Below are 20,432 nucleotides of genomic sequence, written 5' to 3' on the forward strand. Positions count from 1 at the left end.
CCATAATGTCACTGGGAGACAAGCTGTCCTCCTGTGTAGCCTGCAGCAGACTGCCCCATTAGCAACAGCAGACCTGCCCCACACCAGCTCTGTGCAGTCTGCAGAACCCCAGCAAGTACCCTACTGCACCCAACACATAAACCAGCACAACGTTTACCAGGAAAAACGAACTAATGGGTCTATATTCAAAGACTATATAAAATTACAACCACAGGCATATAAATTAGAGGATATAAAATTACAACTCAACACAATGAGTTTTTTAAACTAATGGTTTTATTGTTCCTATAAAAGTAATACATGCTTATTATAAATATAGTAATAAAGAAAACTACAAGGAAGAAAGCCACGTATCTTCAAACAGTGCCATCATCCAGAGAGCATTAACATGTGCAGTGCAGTATTCCAAGCATCTCTCCACATCCATATAAAATCAGGGTACACCTAGATAGACAAATGCTTTACAGTGACTGGCTGTTTTTTAGATTTTTTCTGTTCCTGTTTAAGTACATAATCATTCTTTTCATCATTTGCCAGTGAGAAGTGGCAAACACCAAAGATTTCAGAAAAATTGGGGGGTTAAAACTCAGCCAAGAAAATTCTATCCATTTGATTGCTACAGATGATTAAGAGAAGCCTGCCAGTTACCCTAAAACACCTGTGTCCCCTGAAAGAGGTCATCGGACTTCCTTTGGGGCATGCACATGGGTTGAATTGCACACTATTGCAGCAGTCCCGGGTGGGCCTCAGGGTCCTACACACCAGGACACTTACTATTGCTCAGGTGCTTCTCTTAGAGTCAGTCGAGCTTGAGAATCACTGCTGATGTTCTTTGCAATCTGGGAAGTGTGGAGGGCAGAGTAATGTCCCCAAAGATGCCCACGTCCTAATTCTTGGAACCTGTGAATATGGTACGTTACATGGCAAAAGGGCTTCCGGGTGGGATTAAGGATATTGAGATGGCAAGATTATCCTGGATTTTTGGGTGGGGGGTCATGTAATTACAAGAGTCCTCATGAGAGGGAGGCCATAGGGTCAGAGTCAGAGCAGGAAGCAGATTGAGATTTGAAGACACCACACTGTTGGCTTGAAGACAGGGGAAGGGGCCACCAGCCAAGGAGTATGGGCGGCCTCCAGAAGCCACAAAGGCCAGGAAAGAGAGTCTCTCTAGAGCCTCCTGAGGAATGCAGCCCTGTGGACCCATTTTAGAATTCTGACATCTAGAAGAGTAATATGTTTGTGTTGCTTTAAGCCACTGACTGCAGTGATTTATTAGTGCAGCAACAGGAAACTAATAAGGGAAGCTTTCATGGAGGAAGAATTTGACTTGCTCTTGAAGACGGGGTGGAACGGGGCTGGCAAAGCAGAGGGGAGGCCCCAGGCTGGTGGCAGAGACCCAGCCCCTAGTGCCCCTGGGTACAACCAGCTCCCCCTCTCCAGGGCTGTATAAGCCAGACTTGGGAGGGGGCTCTGCGGGCTTCCAGGTCAGTCCTCATCTTTCCGTTAAGGAGATTTCTGGCCCAGTCCTGTGACCATGGCTCTCATGCCTATGAAGAACACTTGGAAAACATTCTGGAAATTCTCTGGGCGCCTTTTGGACTCCGGCTACATTTCCTTTCCTGTGATTTGCTGAAACCATTATGTCTGCATTATCCTTATTTGAAATTCACTCAATTTATTTCAAAATGAGAATTTACTCAATCATGTATATAGAAAGCTCAACTACAAAGAGTTTCACAAAAATTTTTTTTTTTTTTTTTTCTGATCGGTAAGGGGATCGTAACCCTCAGCACGGTATGGTCCTCACCGCGCTCAGCCAGTGAGCGCATGGGCCATTCGTATACAGGACCCGAACCCGTGGCCTTGGCGCTAGTAACGCCGCACTCTCCTGAATGAGCCACAGGGCCGCAATATTTTTTAATTTTTCATTTCAAAATAACTTCAGACTTCCAAAAGTTGCCAAAAAAAAAAAAAAAAAATAGGACAGGGTTCAGATACCAGTTTCCCCAAATAACACTTCACATAATATTTTTGATGAGTATTATTTTGTAGAATGTCCCTCAGTTTGTGTATCTGATGCTTCCTCATGATTAGAATCAGGTTGTGCATTTGGGTGAGACCACAGAAGTGACAGTTTCTCAGTGCGTCATCTCAGGGCACGGGCTGCGTGTCATTCCCAGAGATGAGCACTTGGCTAAGGGGACCTCCACTGTAATGCTACTGTTGTTCCATTTGTAATCACCAGGCACCTCGAGGGAAGGTTTCTCGAGACTCAGCAAATACCCCACTTCACATCACACAACACTTTGCCCACTGACCTCCGTGTCCACACATGGCTCTGCCCACTACCAGGACAACTGTGGTGTCTGTCAAATGGTGATCTTCTGTTCCCATCTGTTCTTCTGCGTTAGTTAGAATTAATAAGGAAGAGCTGTCCCTTCCCCCACTGACATATTTATTTGACTATTTATATCCATACAAACTCATGGATATCGATTTATTCTGTGGGCAATAACCCATTACAATCATTATTTTCTTGCTCATATTGTCCCAGATTTGGCCATTGGGGGCTGCTTTATGTTGCCTCCTGTGTTCTTTCAATGAGCCCATCATTCTCTCAGCAATTCTTTACTTTCTGGCACAAGATATTCCAGGCTCATCTTGTGCCTTCCCTGCCCTGGCCCTGGCATCAGCAGACCCTACCCTGGGTCCTTTGGTTAGAGAATGGGTTCAGAACCAAGATCCTGGGTGCCAGGTGTCACTGCCTCCAGGCCTCTCAGTGCACAGAGCAAGGAAGCCTTTGTGCATGCACATGCATGCACACTCACGCACACGCACACACCTGTATCTACTTCTAGATCTATCCACCTTTATATGTTAGAAAACTGTGGGTTCGATACAACTGACTCTTATTATCCACAATGTAGTTCTAGTTTTTGCCATCCTAGAATTTGGAGTGAGCGGGACTGAAGCCATTTGGGGACCTAAAACCACACGGGCTCTAACACATTTTAAAAGGATTGTTTTTTGGGCCGACCCCGTGGCTCACTCAGGAGAGTGCGGCACTGGGAGCGCAGCGCTCTGGCCGCGGGTTCGGATCCTATATAGGGATGGCCGGTGCGCTCACTGGCTGAGCGTGGTGCATACGACGCCAAGCCAAGGGTTGCGATCTTACCGGTCACAAAAAAGACAAAAAAAAAAAAAAAAGGATTGTTTTTTTCTAGACATGCATTTCTCTGAGTTCCCTCTTTCTCATGGTTTATTTGATATTCTGAACCTTGGTTATGGGGCAAGATGACATTATTGACATGAATATAAAGTTGTTTTCCAGCCGGCCTGAAGCTGCAAACTTGCAGACTTGCACATACTATCCAGACCCTGGGAAACCAAAGAACATCAGTAAAGCTGTTGTTGTGCTGACTCCACCCCTCCAGCAGCACCCTGAGATAACAGCAAGAACAGGAGAAGAAACCAGACAGAGTCCTGGCAAGATCTTGCATCTCCTTGCACGGAGCCCCCGTAGCTCACGTCCCCCTCCTCCTGCTTCTCATTTCCCACGTTCCACTCCCTCAAACCCCTCTTTAAAAACCCCTCAGTAAATCTGAACCTTTGAGATGGCTTCAGTCTGGCTATTCTCCTTCAGGGTTACTGGAGAGGTGGATTAGCCCATCTCTCTTCAGGTCACTGGCATTCCTGAACAAAAGCTGACTTCCATCTTCACCAACGTTTGACTTTTGAGTGGTTTATTTTTGAAAGGGGGCAGGCAGCTGGACTTGTGTGCCTGGTAACAAATTTTGGCGAGCTGAGCCAGGAGTTGAGTGGCCCCAGTAACATGAATACATGTAGCTTCAGAAATGTCCATGTGAAAAAGAGATTTACTACCTAGAGTACACTATCTTGTCTTTTTATCTGTAGCTTTAGTCAAAATACTGTTTTCTGAATACCGTTACTTAGGCTAGTGCTGTCTTCCCCACCCCTCAGTGGGTCACAGTAGGAATTTTTAGTACAGTTGGGCCCAGCTGTGATCATTCATGTCACATTGTGGAGCCCCCACATTATTTATTTTTGAGCATGTAAAACGCTGACATAATCAAGTCAATTCTATGACAAGGCAGACTCAAAGAGGTGTCATTTTCCTGTGGCCACCCACCTGTTGGTAACCATTCTTGTTAGTTTCTGGTTTATCCTTCCTGAATTTCTTTTTTGTACAAATAAGCAGATATTTGTATAGTTTCTTGTATCTCTTCCTTTTAATTTTACTATAGACATGGCTGTGGGTCAAACGTGTCCCTCCAAAGTTCATGTATTGGAAACTTGACCCCCACTGTAACAGTGTTAAGAGGGTGAGAAATCCAATTATGGCTTCTAAAAGGTGGGGCCTTTAAAAGGTGATTAGATTGTAAGGACTGTGCCCTCGTGAATGGATTGATCCATTGGTGAAGTAATGTGCATGGTTCTGATGGCTTCATAAGGAGAGCGAGTGAGGTCAGCTCTCTCGCTCAGCCCTCTCTCTCCATGTGACACCCTGCGTTGCTACAGAGTAGAAAGCCAAGTAGAACACCCTCACCAGACGTGCCACCTGGACTGTGCACTTAGTCTCCAAAACTCTAAGAAATAAATTTCATTTCTTTATAAATTACCCACTTTCGGTACCCTTTTATAAGAAACAGAAATGAATACAGATAATTTTAGACTGTGCTTTTTTCGCTTAACAGTATGTTAATAGTATGAAGTCACTCCATATCAGTTCAGACTTACCTTTCTTTTTCCCCCTCTTTCTTTCCTGTAGCTGCACGGTACTCCACAGTGCAGATGTGCCAGTTTATACAGCACTCGTGTATATGAGGGCATTTCAGTTGCTTCAATATTTTGTAATTACAAGCAGTTCTACAATAAATAACCTTATGTAAATACAAAACATTTTGATAGCTCGGTTTGATAAAAACCAAGACTTTTCATAAACTAGCAATATTTTAAAAACCTGCAGCACACTTAGAAGCATGACAGAGATAAATATTGAACAGTGGGAGCAGGAGGTGCTAACCCATGCACATGGCAACACAGTGCTGAGTGGGCACAAGGAAATGGAACCAGCTGCAGGAGGTACTAGATTTGGGGCGGGGTCTAACCAAGAAAGGGCCACCACCACAGTCTAGGAAAGAGGGACTTCAAGGCAGAGAACTGGAGATGGGCTGAGAAGCCTCCACCACTCACAGGTCTGGGGTGCAGAGGGCGGCCCCATCTCTGGAGCTCAGAATCACCTGCCAGAGCCTGGAGAAGACTCAGCTAGGGTCGCTGCTCGAGGGATATGCCCTGAACTCTCCCTCCCCCTCCCAATCTCCTGTCACCATCCTCCATGGAACAAATGGGAGCCAGGGAAAGCAGCCTGCAGGGGCCAGTATTGCCTGGGAGGGGGACAGGTCTGAGGGCAAACAGGCCCACACACACATGGCACTAGTGTCCCCTTGCGGTTTTGAACTCTGGAACATGCCAAAGTCACCCTGGATATCTTGGCTCAGCATTTGGACATTTGTCCCACGGGCAATTCTGCTAACAGCCCAGGCTGAGAACCACCTCTCTAAGTATTTTTTAATGAAAACCATGACGCTGTAGGAGTGCCACTCTAACGTGTTCTCAGACGGACTCTATCCCATGTTGGTGATTCAGAAGTGTGGGTGATTTTATAGAGTAAAAAAATTACTAGACAACCTGTGTAAGTCTAACTACAAATGTGCTAACATTCTATTTTTCAGAGTTACAATAAATGAGTTATTGAAAGTAAACATCTAGTTCTATAAATATAGTCTGATACAAGTCAGGAATTAACACCCTGATTTTAAAGATACTTGATGTTTAGGCATAACCAGAAAAAATCAAGAAGTCAAATATGTCAAAAGCCAAATGATTTCTCACTTCCTAGTTAGTATTCTACTTTTATTAAAAAAAAGAAGTATGAAAAGAAAAATATTTTGCTAGGAAATGGTTATTTTCTGATGATTTCTGTGTATATAACAGACTGAAATTTGTGTACATTTACACATTAGTATTAAAAGCAATTCAGAGTATTTAATACAAACCCACCACTTCACAGGAGACTCAAGGTACTCACCAACAGTGAGTTGTTACTCTGGCATTCTTACCTGCTGTCCTAAGCCTCCCTGGGAACTCTGTCACACAACTGGACTTAAACCACCCTCTTATGAGAAAATGAGCATCTACAAGGACCAATCATTCTTGAAAATAATTTGGGGAACTTTGGAAGATAAGCCCTTTCCCTCCACGTGAGACGCATCCACAAGGACGCGTCTACCTGAACGTCATGTGGAGCGTCTCAAGGGCATCCTGACAGTGTTTCTAAGGAAGACACGCAGGTCTTCGGGGCGCAGGAAGTGGTGCAGTGTGCTCTGTCCCGAGCAGCCCCCGAGCACAGCCTGGTGGTCTTCCTCTCATCAAAACTTATTTTTTGCCTCTGCTTTTCCATCTATCAAATCTCCAAATCCCAGTTTCTCCAGTGGTTCTTGTGCCATCAGTTGCCTACAAGAAAAACAGAAGTTGTCAGGGCAGAAGGCAGTGTCTGCACAGGGCCCACCTTGCATTTCACCCCAAATTGGGGGTGTCCTTTAATCCCCATCTATGTCTCAGGAAAATGGACCTGAGAGTGGGACTGTCAGCCCTTGGCCCCCTCTGGCCGTGCCCCTCCCCACAGGGTGAGGAGTCAACAGGACCATGAGGACCTGCCCACCCAGAGCCTGAATGCCCCCCTGTGCCAAACTGCAAGCACCTGAGGACCAAGGGCCTCTTTGAGGCTGCCCTCCTAGGGGACAAGGGAACTCAAGAGAGCAGCTGCTGTGGACAGAGCTTGGACACACACAGTGGGCGACCACACAGGTGTGCATGAAGCCCCCGAGGCTGGGGTGCAACAGGGCTGGGAAGAGAAGGGGGTGGGCTACAGCCAGGTGCCTGCAAGCTGCCACATGTGGTGCAGATGTGTGAGGGGTCTAAGAACTCTTCAGATCATTATGGAGGTGTGTCTGGTGAGGCAGGAAGACAGAAACACCATTTAATGCTTCGTTAGATTGTAACTCTGAAGTTTTTAGACACCTGGCACGTGGCTCCATCTCCTGTCCCAGCCCTGCACAGCCCAGGATCAAGGTCCCATCACAGGCAAGAGGCCAAGTCCTGCTCCTGGTCCTCCCTGTCAGACTCCAAGTGCCTAGCACCATCTCTACAACCACGTGTGCCAGCCTCCCGAGGCATTGGTTTAAGTCAAAACTGTAAAAATTAAGGTGCCCAACCAACACTGAGCACTGTGCTGCCCTGGCCAGGCCTCCCACCACTGCTGCCTCACAGTCCAGGGGAAAGGAGCTTCAGAGGCAGTCCTGTCCTACATGGTGAGGACAAGCACAGCTCCCTAGCTGGAATTCCCTCCTTGTGCCAGCCACGACCCCGGGCAAGCCAGCACTCCTCCCCACCCCTGTAACAAGGTATGAAGCATGTGCTTCTCCTACAGCGGTTGGATTGAACATGAAACTGCTAACACAGTGCCTGGTGCCTGAGAAGCCCCTGCCAGTGCCATCACGTTACTCTGGGTCCTTCCTTATACAACTGAGTTCACTCAGTCCTCACAACCTGATAAGTGAGAACATTTAGACCAAAAGATCAGTCTGAGCGGCTGGAAACTAAGATGTCTGTGAGTCACATGGGGTTGGATGGCTGTGCTTTTGGAGTGAGCCACACACCTGGAGAAATATGAAACAGCTCACAGGGAAATAATCTGGTCCAAACTTTACTAGTTTCCTGTAAGCCATCTCCATTAAGAAAACAAAATATGACTATCCTAAACAACTAAGATGTTTGGGATTTGCTTTTAAAGACTTCAGCAGTGGAGACAATAAAAAGTGGGGGGGGGGGGGGGACAAATGAAAGAAAAATGGAAAATATGGGTAGTCTGAGGCTGGAGGTGAGTGAACAGAGTTCATGAAAACTCTCTTTACTTTTGTGTGTGCTTGAAAATTGCCATTAAAAAAAAAGCTAGAATCTACTGAAAAATACAAAGTCTACTTATAGGCCAGACTGAGTACAATTATTTGATTGAGTACCCCCAAAAGCGCTGGTCAGCCTCGATGGGCTCCCTGAGGGGCAGCCCTGCTGTGCACCCCTGGTGAGCAGCACCCATGGGGGTGGAAACAGGTGCTGGCCCCTTGCTGCGCACCCTCTGTGCCTTTGTTTCTCCATCTGTAAAAACAAGGGCGTCAGACTAGAAGGTCCACGCATTTCCACAGATGCTAGGGGCTTCCCGTACGCACAGTGTGTTAGGGGCCTCGGGATACAGAACAGCAGCCATAGACCCCACCCACAGGCAGCCACCATTCGAGCAGGGACAGAAGTATACACTGAAGGAAACAAAATGGAACGCAGGCAAACTACTAAGAGCCGCAGAGACCCTTTCGTGCCTGGGAAAGCGAAGAAGAGTTTAGGACAAGGTGTTGAGTCAGGCCTGGAGAGGTGCAGGGAGCTGGGACATGGGCAGGTGGAGGCAGGAAGCAGAAGGCGCCTGAGCAAGCTGAGCCAACAGTGAGCCTCGACTCCACTCACCTCAACTTACAGCAAAGGCCTGTGAGGCCAGGAGGGCAGCTCAAGCCCAGAGTGGGCAAGGCTAAGACAGCGGGTGCCATGCCTCTTTCCTCACATCAACACCGCTCTCATCACTGCCCCTGAGCACTCTGTGTGGCCAGGTGGCTGAGAGACCATAGTAGGGACTCAGGGTGCAGGGGGAAAGAGCACCTCGAAGGATGAGGAAGAGGTCCCTTCTGGTGCTTACCTCTGTGCTTTTCAGACCAGAGAAATCACAGGGGTGTTTCTGCCCTACAAGAGTTTACATAAGATGCTACTCCTAGAAGGAGAGCTGTTACTTTAATGCTCATCTAACTCCAAATTCAGGGATCCTTACATCACAAGAAATTTGACCACGAGAGGTAAAACCACATGCCTACCCTAGGGTCACACTCTCCAGCAGCCATTGTCTTTTTCTGCCCCCTTATACCCACCCTTACCTACTCTGTCATGGCCCAGTAAGCTGGCAGTGGCTCCAGGCCACCCAAACCCTGAGATCCACCACTTACCATTCAAGAAAACGTTCCCAGAATTGCAAAACCTCAGTTATTACAATTAAACCTGGTAAGCAGGTTAAAGCAATTCTACAGCAGTGGAATTCCCAAGATATTTCTTAAACCCAAATCAGGCAACAATAACAAATTTTCACCACATCTTAGTAAGAGCATATCTGGCCAGCAGCTCTTAACACTGATCTCCAAGACTTCACTTGGTTGGGAGAATAATGACCTCCCAAAGATGTCCACACCCTAATCCCTATATGTTAGCTGTGAATATGAACATGGAAAGGGAATTAAGGGTGCAAATCATCTCATCCTGAGGTGGGGAGATTATCTTGGATTATACAGGTGGACTCAGTCTAACACATGAATCCTTAAAATCAGAGAACCTTTCCTGGCTTTGATCAGCGAGAAAAACGTGCAGAGGAAGAATGATCAGGGAGGTACAACACTGCTGGTTTTGCATATGGAGGAAGGGGCCACGAGCCAAGGCATGCAGCAGCCTCTGGAAGCTGGAAAAGGCAGGAAATGGGTTCTCCCCTAGAGCCTCCAGAAGGAACCAGCCCTGCCCACACCTTGATTTTAGCTGAAGGAAACCTGTGTCAGACTTCTAATCCTACAGAATGGTAAGATAATAATAACACGTGTTGTTTAAGCCACCTTGCTTGTGGTCATTTGTTACAGCAGTCACAGGAAATAAATATAGTTGTTCTTCCCCTGATGCTGCCATTGACAACAGTTAGCACCTGTGTGTTCGGAGACACAAATAAGAAATGAGGAAAGAACTACAAGCCAAATAAGACATGGTTCAAGATATTCCCCTTCCACAAATCTATAAAACTTTATGACAGCCAGCTCCCTAGCAAGTTCACCAAAAGCAACTGTAACTTTTAGCAAGTTCCAAAGCCAAATGAATGATTTCAATGCCTCTCTTTGGCATGAGAATTGGCCAAGAAAAACATTCTGTTTCCTGGTCAGCATTTTGTAAGGACTGGGTCATTTAGATCACCCCAAAGAATCACTATGCATTCTTCATGGAAAGCAAAATTATTCTTAACTGTTCATCACAGCACCATCATTTTAAAGACATTAACTCATGATTCAGTGTAACTGAATTTCTATGTACTCCATACTCTTTAGGACAATAATAACTAAGATTTATTGATACTCACTCTGAAATCATGCTAAGTGCCCTACAGAGGTGATCTTCTTTACCCTCCCAGCAACCCAGTCAAGAGGCACCATCATCACCCCAGCACGGGGTAGGCCCACTCCCCAGGATGGGACCTGACTTTCTCTAGATTATTACAGAGGTTTAAGATATTAAATCATACATGCATTTGTTGTTGTCCTTGACAACAATGTAATCCCAATTTAAACATTTTTTTCTACGAGAAAATGTTGTCATCTAAAACGCATATATACTTTCCCATCAGACTAAAATAAAATGGCCCAAGTCTTCATAAGACAACTTTAAAAAATCTACCATGGTCCATTTTTTTAAGAGGATGCATATAGAAGTAAGTAGGGGTAAAATAATGTCTGGGATTTCAGCATAAAAGGAAGAAAAGAAGTGGTTAAAAACAGGGTCGGGGTGGGGGTGGGGTAAAAGCTGCAGAAGATGTAGGAAATCCTGATGCCGACTCTGGGTGACGGTTATGGGCAGCCACACTATCCTTGACTTTTGTATGTTTGATGACTTTCATTAACAACCAACCAACCAGAATTCTACAGTCATAACAACTGACCAAATCAGAAACACACACACCCTGCACATTCACCTAAATGTCACCTGACCAAGTGGTGCCACTTGAAATTGTGTCACCCACATCCTTTCTCCCCACTGTACGTTGCAGGCTTTGGAGGTGGCTGTGTTCACAGCGGGGCTGAGTGAAGCACAGACACAGGAGACTAGGTAGACAAATGGGGAAAAAGAGAAGGTTGATCCTGCCTGCAAGTACCTTCATACACAGACAGAGCCCAGATTCAAACCCTGTCTCTAAATCTCAGCAGCACCAAGAAGAAATTCTCATAGTTCTGGTTTTGTAAGGTTGCATCAATTTGGGCCGGTGTGTGGCTCACTCGCGAGAGTGCGGTGCTGGTAACACCAAAGTCATGGGTTCGGATCCTATATAGGGATGGCTGGTTCGCTCACTGGCTGAGCGTGGTGCTGACAACACCAAGCCAAGGGTTAAGATACCCTTACCGGTTATCTTTATAAAAAAAAAAAGATGCATCAATTTGAGATAGTAATTTATACATGTAGTTCCAACAAACATGCTATTTAAAGATGGTAAGAACTGGATTCGGTGTGGCCCTTAGACAAATTTAAACCCTGTGAGTGAACCTGAACAACAATTCTGAAGATAGAACAAAGGCCCCACAGGAGGTCCACACTGCTAAGAAGGCCCATCATCCTCTAAAGTCCCAAATGTCCATACTGATAACCTTGGCACACACCTGTGTGGCCTGAAAACCACAATGGATTTTGCCTTGAGGGAAATGTTTGAGTGTGTTATGGGAAAAGACACTTCAAAGTAGATTCATTTATATCAACCTGTCTTCAGCAGAGGCAAGGCTGTGTGAAGACTGAACTCTTTAGGGAGCTAATCACAGACTCAAGAAGCAAAAATAAAAGCTCCCACCACCATCATAATTACATGTTACATGCTTTTTTTGCATTAAGGATTAGAATAACTCTTATTTTAAGTAAAAGCTCTATGGATCATAATTAGAAATATTTTTGTTTTTTTAAAAAATGAAGTCTGGTGAATTCTGGTTAAGACAGGAAGAATGATTCATCTTTCATCATTTCTTAAATAGCCTATTGTCTTCCCTGTCACATTTCAAACAGCTCTAAGTGGAACAAAACAACACAGTGTATATTGTTATAGTCTGAGAATGTGAAAGAAAGAAACTGCACCCACAACCTTCAACTCTTTTGACTCAGTCAGCATTTTTATGATGTATGATTCTGAAACTTTAATAACAGGTCAGTAACACCCAAATTTGGAATGAAAATGCTTTAAGGAAGGCAATCATCTATAATGCTATCACTCAAGAAAAGCAGCTTTTAGTACATTTTCATCTCAGAAGCCTCAATTTCATGGGCAAACAATTCTACAGTTCTGATACACACAAGTTGAACCCCAAGCCTGAATAAGGCATACTGTAATGGCCTTTTGGGGGAAAAAAAATGTTTTGGTTGGCGATGTGGGAGGTAGAAATCGTAATTGTTAATTTGTACTTGCCTCTCCATTCTGCATTCTAAGTATTCTTTTGACTCATTTCTGCACAAAGCATTTTCAAAATTATTGTCACGGAGACACTTCATAAATTTCTCTTTAAAACTTTTACATTCACCTAGAATGAAAAAGAAAACAGCATCTTCTTTTAAGTGAAAACACGACATACTAACACAGCAGCCTTATGAGCAGCACTGCTTTTTCTTTCAAAACTTGTTTCCTTCAGAAACATGCTGAAAAAACAAATCTATGATGTGGTAAAATAAAGCAAGTCCAGCAAAATGTTAAGAGCAGAATCTAGGTGGTGAGTCGCTGTAAATTCTTTCAACTTTGCTGTGTGTTTGAAAATTTCATAATAAAATGTTAGAAAAGAAATAATCTATAAATCTATTTTCGAAGCTTTAAACTCCACAGAGGCTCATCTCAATGGCTTCCCCCCAAACCAGAATTCTGGCGATAAACATTCGGAGATAAAAGCATTTTTCAGGGCGGGCCCGTGGCTCACTTGGGAGAGTGAGGTGCTGATAACACCGAGGCCACGAGTTCGGATCCCTGTATAGGGATGGCCGGTTCGCTCACTGGGTGAGCGTGGTGCTGACAACACCAAGTCAAGGGTTCAGATCCCCTTACCGTTATCTTTAAAAAAAAAAAAAAGCATTTTTCAGTTTTGCAAAAGACACTAATAATGCATCAGTTAAGTCCCAACTATAACAAACCGTAGACTCTATAACCGTCAAAAGTATTTGCATAACATTTCGCTAAAGAACTGGAGCATTTACTTCTCTGTAACGAGAGAAGCCCCCGTGCTCTGCGCCAGGACCGCCTTCCTTGTAAGAATCAGGAAGAAAGCCAGGGATTTGGAACTCGATGCGAAGAGTGTGTGTCACCGCCCTTGTCACGGGAGGGCCACAGTCCCTGTCACCTCCCACCTGGGGCAGGTGATTTGGGCGGAGTATTGGCTGGGGAGGGTCCTGCCGAGCCTGGTTCCCCACCTGCACCTTGAGCAGACGCCAGCACCCCCCAAGGGGCTCCGCGAAGGCCCGGCCAGGGGACCCAGGGCCTCTGACGAGCCGGAGGGCGGCGTGGGGCCTCCGACCCCGCGATCCCGCACCCCAGACCCCGGCACGCTAGCCCGCGGACGGACGACCCTGCCCGCTGACCTCCCGTCGCTCACCGAAGTGATCCAGCGGGAAGCTGCCCTTGTCCGGGGGCCGCGGCTGGAAGCTCTTGGTCCCGAAGTTCATAGCGGTAGACATAACTGCGGGGCGGGAGCCTGCGAGCCGGCGTCAGCGCACGCAAGACGGCCGGCCGAGCGCCGAGCACGTCGAGCGGCAGGCCCACGCCCACCGCCCCCGGCCCCGCCCGCCGCCCAGGCCCCGCCCCCGCCCGCCACCCAGGCCCAGGCCCACGCCCACCTCCCAGGCCCCACCACCGCCGCCGGGGGACGCTGGAAGCTCCTGACCCTGCGGTGGGCGGTGCACCCTGCCCGGCGCTTTCTCCTCTTGTCCCGTCTGACCCTCACAGCAACCCTGTGGCAGAAGTCCAGCCGTCATCTCCTGGTATGGATGAGGAAACTGAAGCTCAGAGAGGTTCAGCGACTTGGCCAGGGACACACAACTGTGCCCGGGTGTCTGCCAGGCGCTCGGTTTCCCCATCAGCACAGAGGGCCTAATCGCGGTGCTTACCTGGTGACAAATACAGTAAAAGAGGGAGTGCGGAGTAGCTTCCTGTGGCTGCTGAAACAAAGTGCCACGAACTGAGCTGCTTAAACAGAAGTGGACTCTGTCACAGTTGCAGAGGCCGGAAGTCCAGAATCAAGGTGTGAGCGGGGCTGGTTTCTTCTGAGGGCTCTGGGCCTCTCTCCTAGCTTCTGCGGCTGTGCCCTCAATCTTTGGAGTTCCTTGGCTTGTAGAAGCTCAACTCCATCTCTCTTTCCACCTTTGCACGGTGTTCTCCTGTGTGTCTCTCTCTGTCCAAATTTCCTCTTTTTATAAGGACACCAGGCATGTTGGGTTAGGGCCCATCCTAATCATTTCATCTTAATTAGTTACCTCTGCAATGAATGACCCTATATCCAAAAAGCGTCACATTCTAAGGTATTGGGGATTTGGACTTCACCATATAAATTTGGGGGGATACGATTCAACCTATAACAGAATAAAAGCGCATCGTAAACAGTAAAGCCCCAGGCATTTGCTTGTTATTGTTGTTATGACAACAATAACAGCAGTGGGAAAGGATTCAGTGGAGACCCGAGCCCTCTCCTGGCAGTCTCTTCCCAGCCTTGCACCCTGGGAACTACCTGCCCCCTCTGGACCTCCAGTTTTCAGTTGGATGATGGAGGAAACAGGTCACTGGCCCTCAGAGCACTGTTTTGTCATTCTGTGATTCTGCTGTGAGCTCCAACCTCTATCCACTCATCCATCCCAGCCATTGTATTAGTCCGTTTCTGTCTCTTATAACATAAATACCTGAAACTGGGTGATTTATAAAGAAAATGAAATTTATTGCTTACAGTTTCAGAGGCTGGAAGTCCAAGGTCCAGGGAACACATGTGGTGAGAGCCTTAGTGGTGGCAACAGTGATGGTAGGGTATCAAATTGCAAAAATGGCTGACCCAAGAGAGACACTAACCTCCTCATTCATTCTCCTTCTAAAGCCCTCCAAACCACACCCCGACCAGCATTTTTAATCCATTCACTACTACACGGTCAGTCCTATTCAGTCCCATAATCTATTCACATCTTCAAGGCCCTACCTTTCAATTACCATAATAGGACTTCTCACACTCAACAGTTACAGTGGGAATTAAGTTTGGGGGGGACATTCAATCCAAGGCACCCATTTAACAATTACTGAGCACCAAGCATGTGCCAGACCCTGGCAGTAAACAGATTGGTACCCAGCCACACAGAGCTCACCAGCTAGCCCTCTCTGGACAAGCTTTCTTATGCCCGAGGCCCCTGATGTGACCCAACACCACTGTTGATTCTAGTGTTGGGAGGAGGAGCAGATTCCAGCAACTTCCCAGAGGGTCTTGCAGACAAGTGCTCAGCCAACAAGTTCCAACAGCCCCTCATCCCGAGACCTGCCCCTCCTCAAGCCTGGCTCAGGTGCTCCTCCTCCAGAAGGCTTCCAGTTCTCCGCCTCACTGGATCTCCAACATGCCTGTCCCTCTGCGGTGCACACCATTGTATTCCTCTGCCTGAGGCTGGAGTCAGCTCTGTGAGCCGAGAGCCAGCACAGGGTGGGCACTGAATGTATGTGGACTGCCCAGCAGAGGAGATTCACCCACAAGGCCTGAAGGGAAGGCCCAGGGATTCTGGGAAATCCCATTCCTGTTGTCAGGCCTTGATCAGTCTGGGGCTCTGGGCCCACTTAAAACCACAAAAGGAAAATTGTACCTTGTTCTTGCCATATAAACAACCATTTTACATGGCTGGAACCAGGGGCCCCCACACTGGGTTATTCATTAATATGTTTCCAGGGCTGTGAACAATAGAACCTTTTATTACCCAGCCAATATCATTTTTGCACCTGACTAGATCATACCACTTAGCAATAAAAGGACAGTCCCTCCTCCCCCCAATCCTGGTTGCTGTAGCCCCTCTGTCTGGCAGCCCTAAGGGGCCAGGGAAGGAGCAGAGGCCCAGTGACCTGAAGGTGACAACCAGCTTTTAATTGACTGTCACCTGGTAAATGATTATTGCTTTATATGAGATCTTCAGCTAAGAGAGAAGAAGGAAGTTTTATTTGTAGCTCATAGCTATAAAGAGTGGGGAAAAGAACTAACCTTTTTTTGAAACCCTCTTATGTGTTAGGCATATTACACCCCAGATCCCCAGAGCCTAGAACAGTGCCTGGTACACTGTAGGGGAGCAATTAAATTTTTGAATGAATGAACCCAATTATGTAGGTATTATATCCTCATCTCATGCATAGAAAAACTAAGACTCAAAGGGGTCAAATCCCTTGCTGAGATGACGTAGCCAATATATGAGTTATCCACTGCTGTGTAACAAACCATCCCATACTTAGTGGTATAAAACAGCAATTATTTACTTTGCTCATGAACCTGCAGTCTGGGCAGGTCTTGGTGGACACAGCTCCACTTGGCATCACCTGGGGTCACTCAACCATGGGCTAGATGATCCACTTAGGGTGGTGCGCTCACATGGCTGGCAAGTTGGCACAGGCTGTAGGTTGGGAGCTTTGCCACCATCCTGGGGGCCTCAGTTCCCCTCCATATGGGCCTCTCCATGGCTGCTTGGGCTTCCTCACAGCATGGTGTCTGGGTTCTGAGAGCAAGCATCCCAGAAAACCAGGTGGAAGCTGTATCACTTTTTGTGATCTGGACTCAGAAGACACATTGAATGGCCTCCACTGTGGTCACAAGTGCCTACCCAGATTCGAGGGCAGGGAAAATAGACCCCCTCCTCTCAGTGTAGGAGAGCCATATTACTTTATACCAAGAACAGGTGTTTGGGAGAATCTGCTGTGGCCATCTTTGGAAGCTGCCATCTGCCACAGCCCACAAGTGGAGGGGCTGAGTTTGGAACAAGGTCTGTCTGACTCCAAACTCCTCTGGGAGACCTATTCACCCCCACCTTTGGTGTCAGGACCAGGGTGACCCGAGCCACACAGTCAGAGCATTGCATTGCCTCTGGCCACAGGGATTGCTCAGGGCTGGGTGTCTGACCAATTGGGCCTAGACAATCAGAGCTGATCAGAATAACCCCCAGGACAGAGGCAGTCGCCACAGCATCTTTGCAAAGCACTGGGAATGTCCACCAGAATTTAAAAAGGAGCAACCCCTTGGCTCAGTGACCCTGTTTCTAGGAATTTATTCTATGACATCCCTTGCAACTGTGCACAAAGAAGTGTGCATGCAGATATTTTTAGCAAGATGTTTTGTGACAGCCTAAGCATAGAAACAACGCGAATGCGCATGCCCAGCCACGCCTGACACCAGGCAACAGCTACAGCAATGGTTAAAGGAGGTTCCTGTCTGAGAACACGGTTACATTCAAAATAAGAAGCAATTAAAAATAAAAATAAAAGAAGCAACTAGCAATGTACTCCCAAGGGACAGAGGGAATGCACAGGGGCACGAGGGAGCTTTGGGGATGGTGGGATGTTCACTGTCTTGACTATGGCGAAGATTTCATGGGTATATAGGTGTATATATGTCAAAACTCATCTAATGGTATACTTTAAGCACATGCTTTTTGTGCATTAATTAAGCTATGAAAAAGGGAAAAAGGCACACACACAACTGAGTGTAAACATCTCTGGAAGGGTACAGGAGCAAGCCGCACAATGGGAAAGGAGGCCACTGTCACCAAACGCCCTTCTATGCTTTGTTGTTTTTTTTTAAAGATGACCGGTAAGGGGATCTCAACCCTTGGCTTGGTGTTGTCAGCACCACGCTCAGCCAGTGAGCGAACCGGCCATCCTTATATAGGATCTGAACCCGTGGCCCTGGTGTTATCAGCACCGCACTCTCCCGAGTGAGCCACGGGCATGCCCCCCTTCTATGCTTTCTTACTGATGTGTCTGTTATCTATGTAAATGGATAAATATCCTCACAACTGTATACAGACAGAGAGGAGCCTATTGGATGTTGTAGTGAGTTGAATTGTGGCCCCTCCCAAAGATAGGTCGACCTGGAATCCAAGGATATGATCTTATTTGGAAATAGGGTCTTTTCAGATGAAATTAAGGTAAGGATTTCAAAATGGGATCATCTTGGAATTAGGGTGGACCCTAAACCCAGTGACAAGTGTCCTTAGAAAAGAAGGTGGCACAGAGTGACACAGAGAGGAAGGCAGAACAGAAACTGGAGGGAGGCGTCTATATGCCAACGAACGCCAGTGACACCAGAAGCTGGAGAGAAACACAGGCAGATTCTCCCTTGAAGCCTCCAGGAGGAGCCAGCCCTGCTGACACCTTGACCTTAGACTTCTGGCCTCCAGACTGTGAAAGAATACATTTCTGTTGTTTTAAGCTGCCCACGCTGTGGTACTTTTCTGTGGCAGCCCACGGGAACTCACACAGCTGTTGTTACCGGGCACAGGTCCGGCTGCCTGCCCCCTTCCAAAACAAACCACTCAAAAGTCAAATGCTGCTGAAGATGGAAGTCAGCTTTTATTCAGGAATATCGGTGACTTGAGGAGAGATGTTAGGCTAACCCACCCCTCCGGTAAACCTGAAGGAGAATGGCCAGACTAAAACCATCTCCAAGACTCAGATTTACTAAGGGTTGTTTTTTTTTTTTAATTTTTATTTAATCGTAATTGATTATACATATTTTGGGGTTTCAAAATTGGGACATGTTGATCAAGTCAATATTATTAGCATACTTATTGTTACAAATCGTAATTATTCTTTATGCCCCTTGTCCAATCTCTTCCATCCCCCTCTCCCTCCCCCCTCCCCCCTCTGCCCTAGATTTCTTCTCTCCTTCTGAAAGAGTAATGGTTACTCTGTTGATTTGTTGCCTAGATGATCTGTCCAATGCTGAGAAATGTGTTCAGGTCCCCCAATATTATCATAGAGCAGATGCTTCTTCTGTCACTCTGGAATGGGCTTTATGGAGAGAGACATCCTCTTCTTTTCTTTGGTCTCTGCTGGTAACTCTCTCCGTGTCAATGCACTTCAATGGCTGGCAGACCATCTGCGCAGTGGTTATGGCATCTAGCTGCTTTTGTGGCAGCTGTGGTTACTGTGGTGGCTGTGGTGGGCCACCCACATGGAAGTGAGGTTTTTGGCATGCTCCTTGGTGCTGGCGGTGTGCCTGGTTGTGGGAGGGGGTCTAGTCACTGGTCCATGCCTCAGGTCCCCAGGTGGGCCCTAAGGTGCTGGTGGTGTGCCTGAGCTGGAACTAATTTTTGTCCTTTGCTTATTTCTAAAATGGGGGAACTTCCTGTGGGAACCAGTACTTGAGCTGTGTGGTTGAGCTAAATTGCCACTTTGCTGCTATTTCCCTAGGGAAGACTTTCTGTGCAGTTTAGGTTTTAATGGTTGACTTTATAGGTACTTCCAGATCTCCAGTAACCCAGTGCACCTGGGTTATGTAGAAACTGATCTGGGCCTGAGTCTTTTCATCAAACTGCTCCCCATGCAATTCTATATTCCTGACCAGTCTCCTCTGAGTGGTTCTGTGCTGATTGGGGGGCAGATCAGCTGTCCTTGCTGTGCCCCAGTGTTCCCCTGGTGAGCTGGTCTCCCCCACTGCCCATGCTCCAAACACTTCCTATGGGATGGGCTGTGCACTGTTCCCTTGCAATGACTCACCTGCCTCTGAGTGGCTCCTTTTTTTCAGTTGTTCTGGCTCCTCACTCCTATGTGGATCCATGGGATCCCTATTAGTGGTCTTGCTGGCCTGGGGGCCACCAAGGCCCTCTTCTCCCCTGCTGCCTCCAAGCAACTCCATCCAAAGGGCACAGCTGCGGCTTTTGCTGGCTCCTGCTCTGTGCACTCAGCAGCTCCAGACTTAAAGTGGCCACAGCATGAAATGGTCTGAGCAGTTTTTTCTTTCTCTCATTGTGGCTTCTGCCTTCATGCATTCTGTAGGTCTCCCCTCCTCTTCCCCTGAGCTCTAGTGGCCTCAGCTTGGCTGTTGTTGCTTTTTTATAGTTGTAAATTGGTTGATTTGTGGTAGAGTGTGACACTGGGGACCATCTATTCTGCCATCTTGACCAGAAGCCCTACTGAGGGGTTTTTAAAAAGGGGGTTGAGGGAGTGGAACGTGGGAAATGAAAAGCAGGAGTGGGGGAGGGGTGAGGACATGAGCCACAGGGGCTCGGTGCAAGGAGCCAGGTGCAAGGTCTCAAGGCTCCATCTGGTTTCTGCTCTTGTCCTTGCTGTTATCTCAGGTTCTGCTGGAGGGGTGGAATCAGCACAGCTTTACTGATGTCTTCCTTGGCTTTCCAGGGTCTGGATGGTACGTGCCAATCTGCAGCTTCAGGCTGACTGGAAAACAACTTTACATTCATGTCAATAATGTCATCTTGCCCCATAACCAAGGTTCAAAATGTCAAATAACCATGGGAAAAGAAAGAACTCAGAAATG

At 47.1% G+C, this 20,432-nt stretch overlaps 1 protein-coding gene across 4 annotated transcripts; it reads right to left on the minus strand.

Moving 5' to 3' along the window:
- Nucleotides 1-305: 305 nt before the first annotated feature.
- On the minus strand, nucleotides 306-13,664 carry LOC134373521 (cytochrome c oxidase assembly protein COX19). 4 transcript variants are annotated; one of them, XR_010022983.1, is made up of 6 exons: nucleotides 13,533-13,664; nucleotides 12,365-12,476; nucleotides 6,311-6,534; nucleotides 4,759-4,887; nucleotides 775-900; nucleotides 306-444 (listed from the first exon to the last, which is right to left on the minus strand). XR_010022983.1 is itself a non-coding variant. In XM_063091416.1 (3 exons), exons 1-3 carry the CDS (start codon nucleotides 13,612-13,614, stop codon nucleotides 6,450-6,452), a joined length of 279 nt encoding a protein of 92 aa, XP_062947486.1. In that variant the 5' UTR covers nucleotides 13,615-13,664; the 3' UTR covers nucleotides 6,047-6,449. The 4 variants fall into 4 exon arrangements, 1 of the variants encoding a protein (XP_062947486.1); XR_010022984.1 differs by lacking the exon at nucleotides 775-900; XR_010022982.1 differs by lacking the exon at nucleotides 306-444 and having other exon boundaries at nucleotides 581-900.
- Nucleotides 13,665-20,432: the final 6,768 nt, after the last annotated feature.

The sequence above is a fragment of the Cynocephalus volans genome, chromosome 3 (assembly GCF_027409185.1).
Source record: "Cynocephalus volans isolate mCynVol1 chromosome 3, mCynVol1.pri, whole genome shotgun sequence".
NCBI lineage: Eukaryota > Metazoa > Chordata > Mammalia > Dermoptera > Cynocephalidae > Cynocephalus > Cynocephalus volans.

Bases quoted from the DNA above. Each gene is read 5' to 3' on its own strand.
- LOC134373521 (XM_063091416.1), bottom strand. From the start codon at position 13,614: ATGTCTACCGCTATGAACTTCGGGACCAAGAGCTTCCAGCCGCGGCCC. The intron at 12,477-13,532 runs GTGAGCGACGGG...TTTTCATTCTAG, and splicing joins CTTCCCGCTGGATCACTTCG to GTGAATGTAAAAGTTTTAAA. The intron at 6,535-12,364 runs GCAAGTACAAAT...TTTTTCTTGTAG, and splicing joins TTAGAATGCAGAATGGAGAG to GCAACTGATGGCACAAGAAC.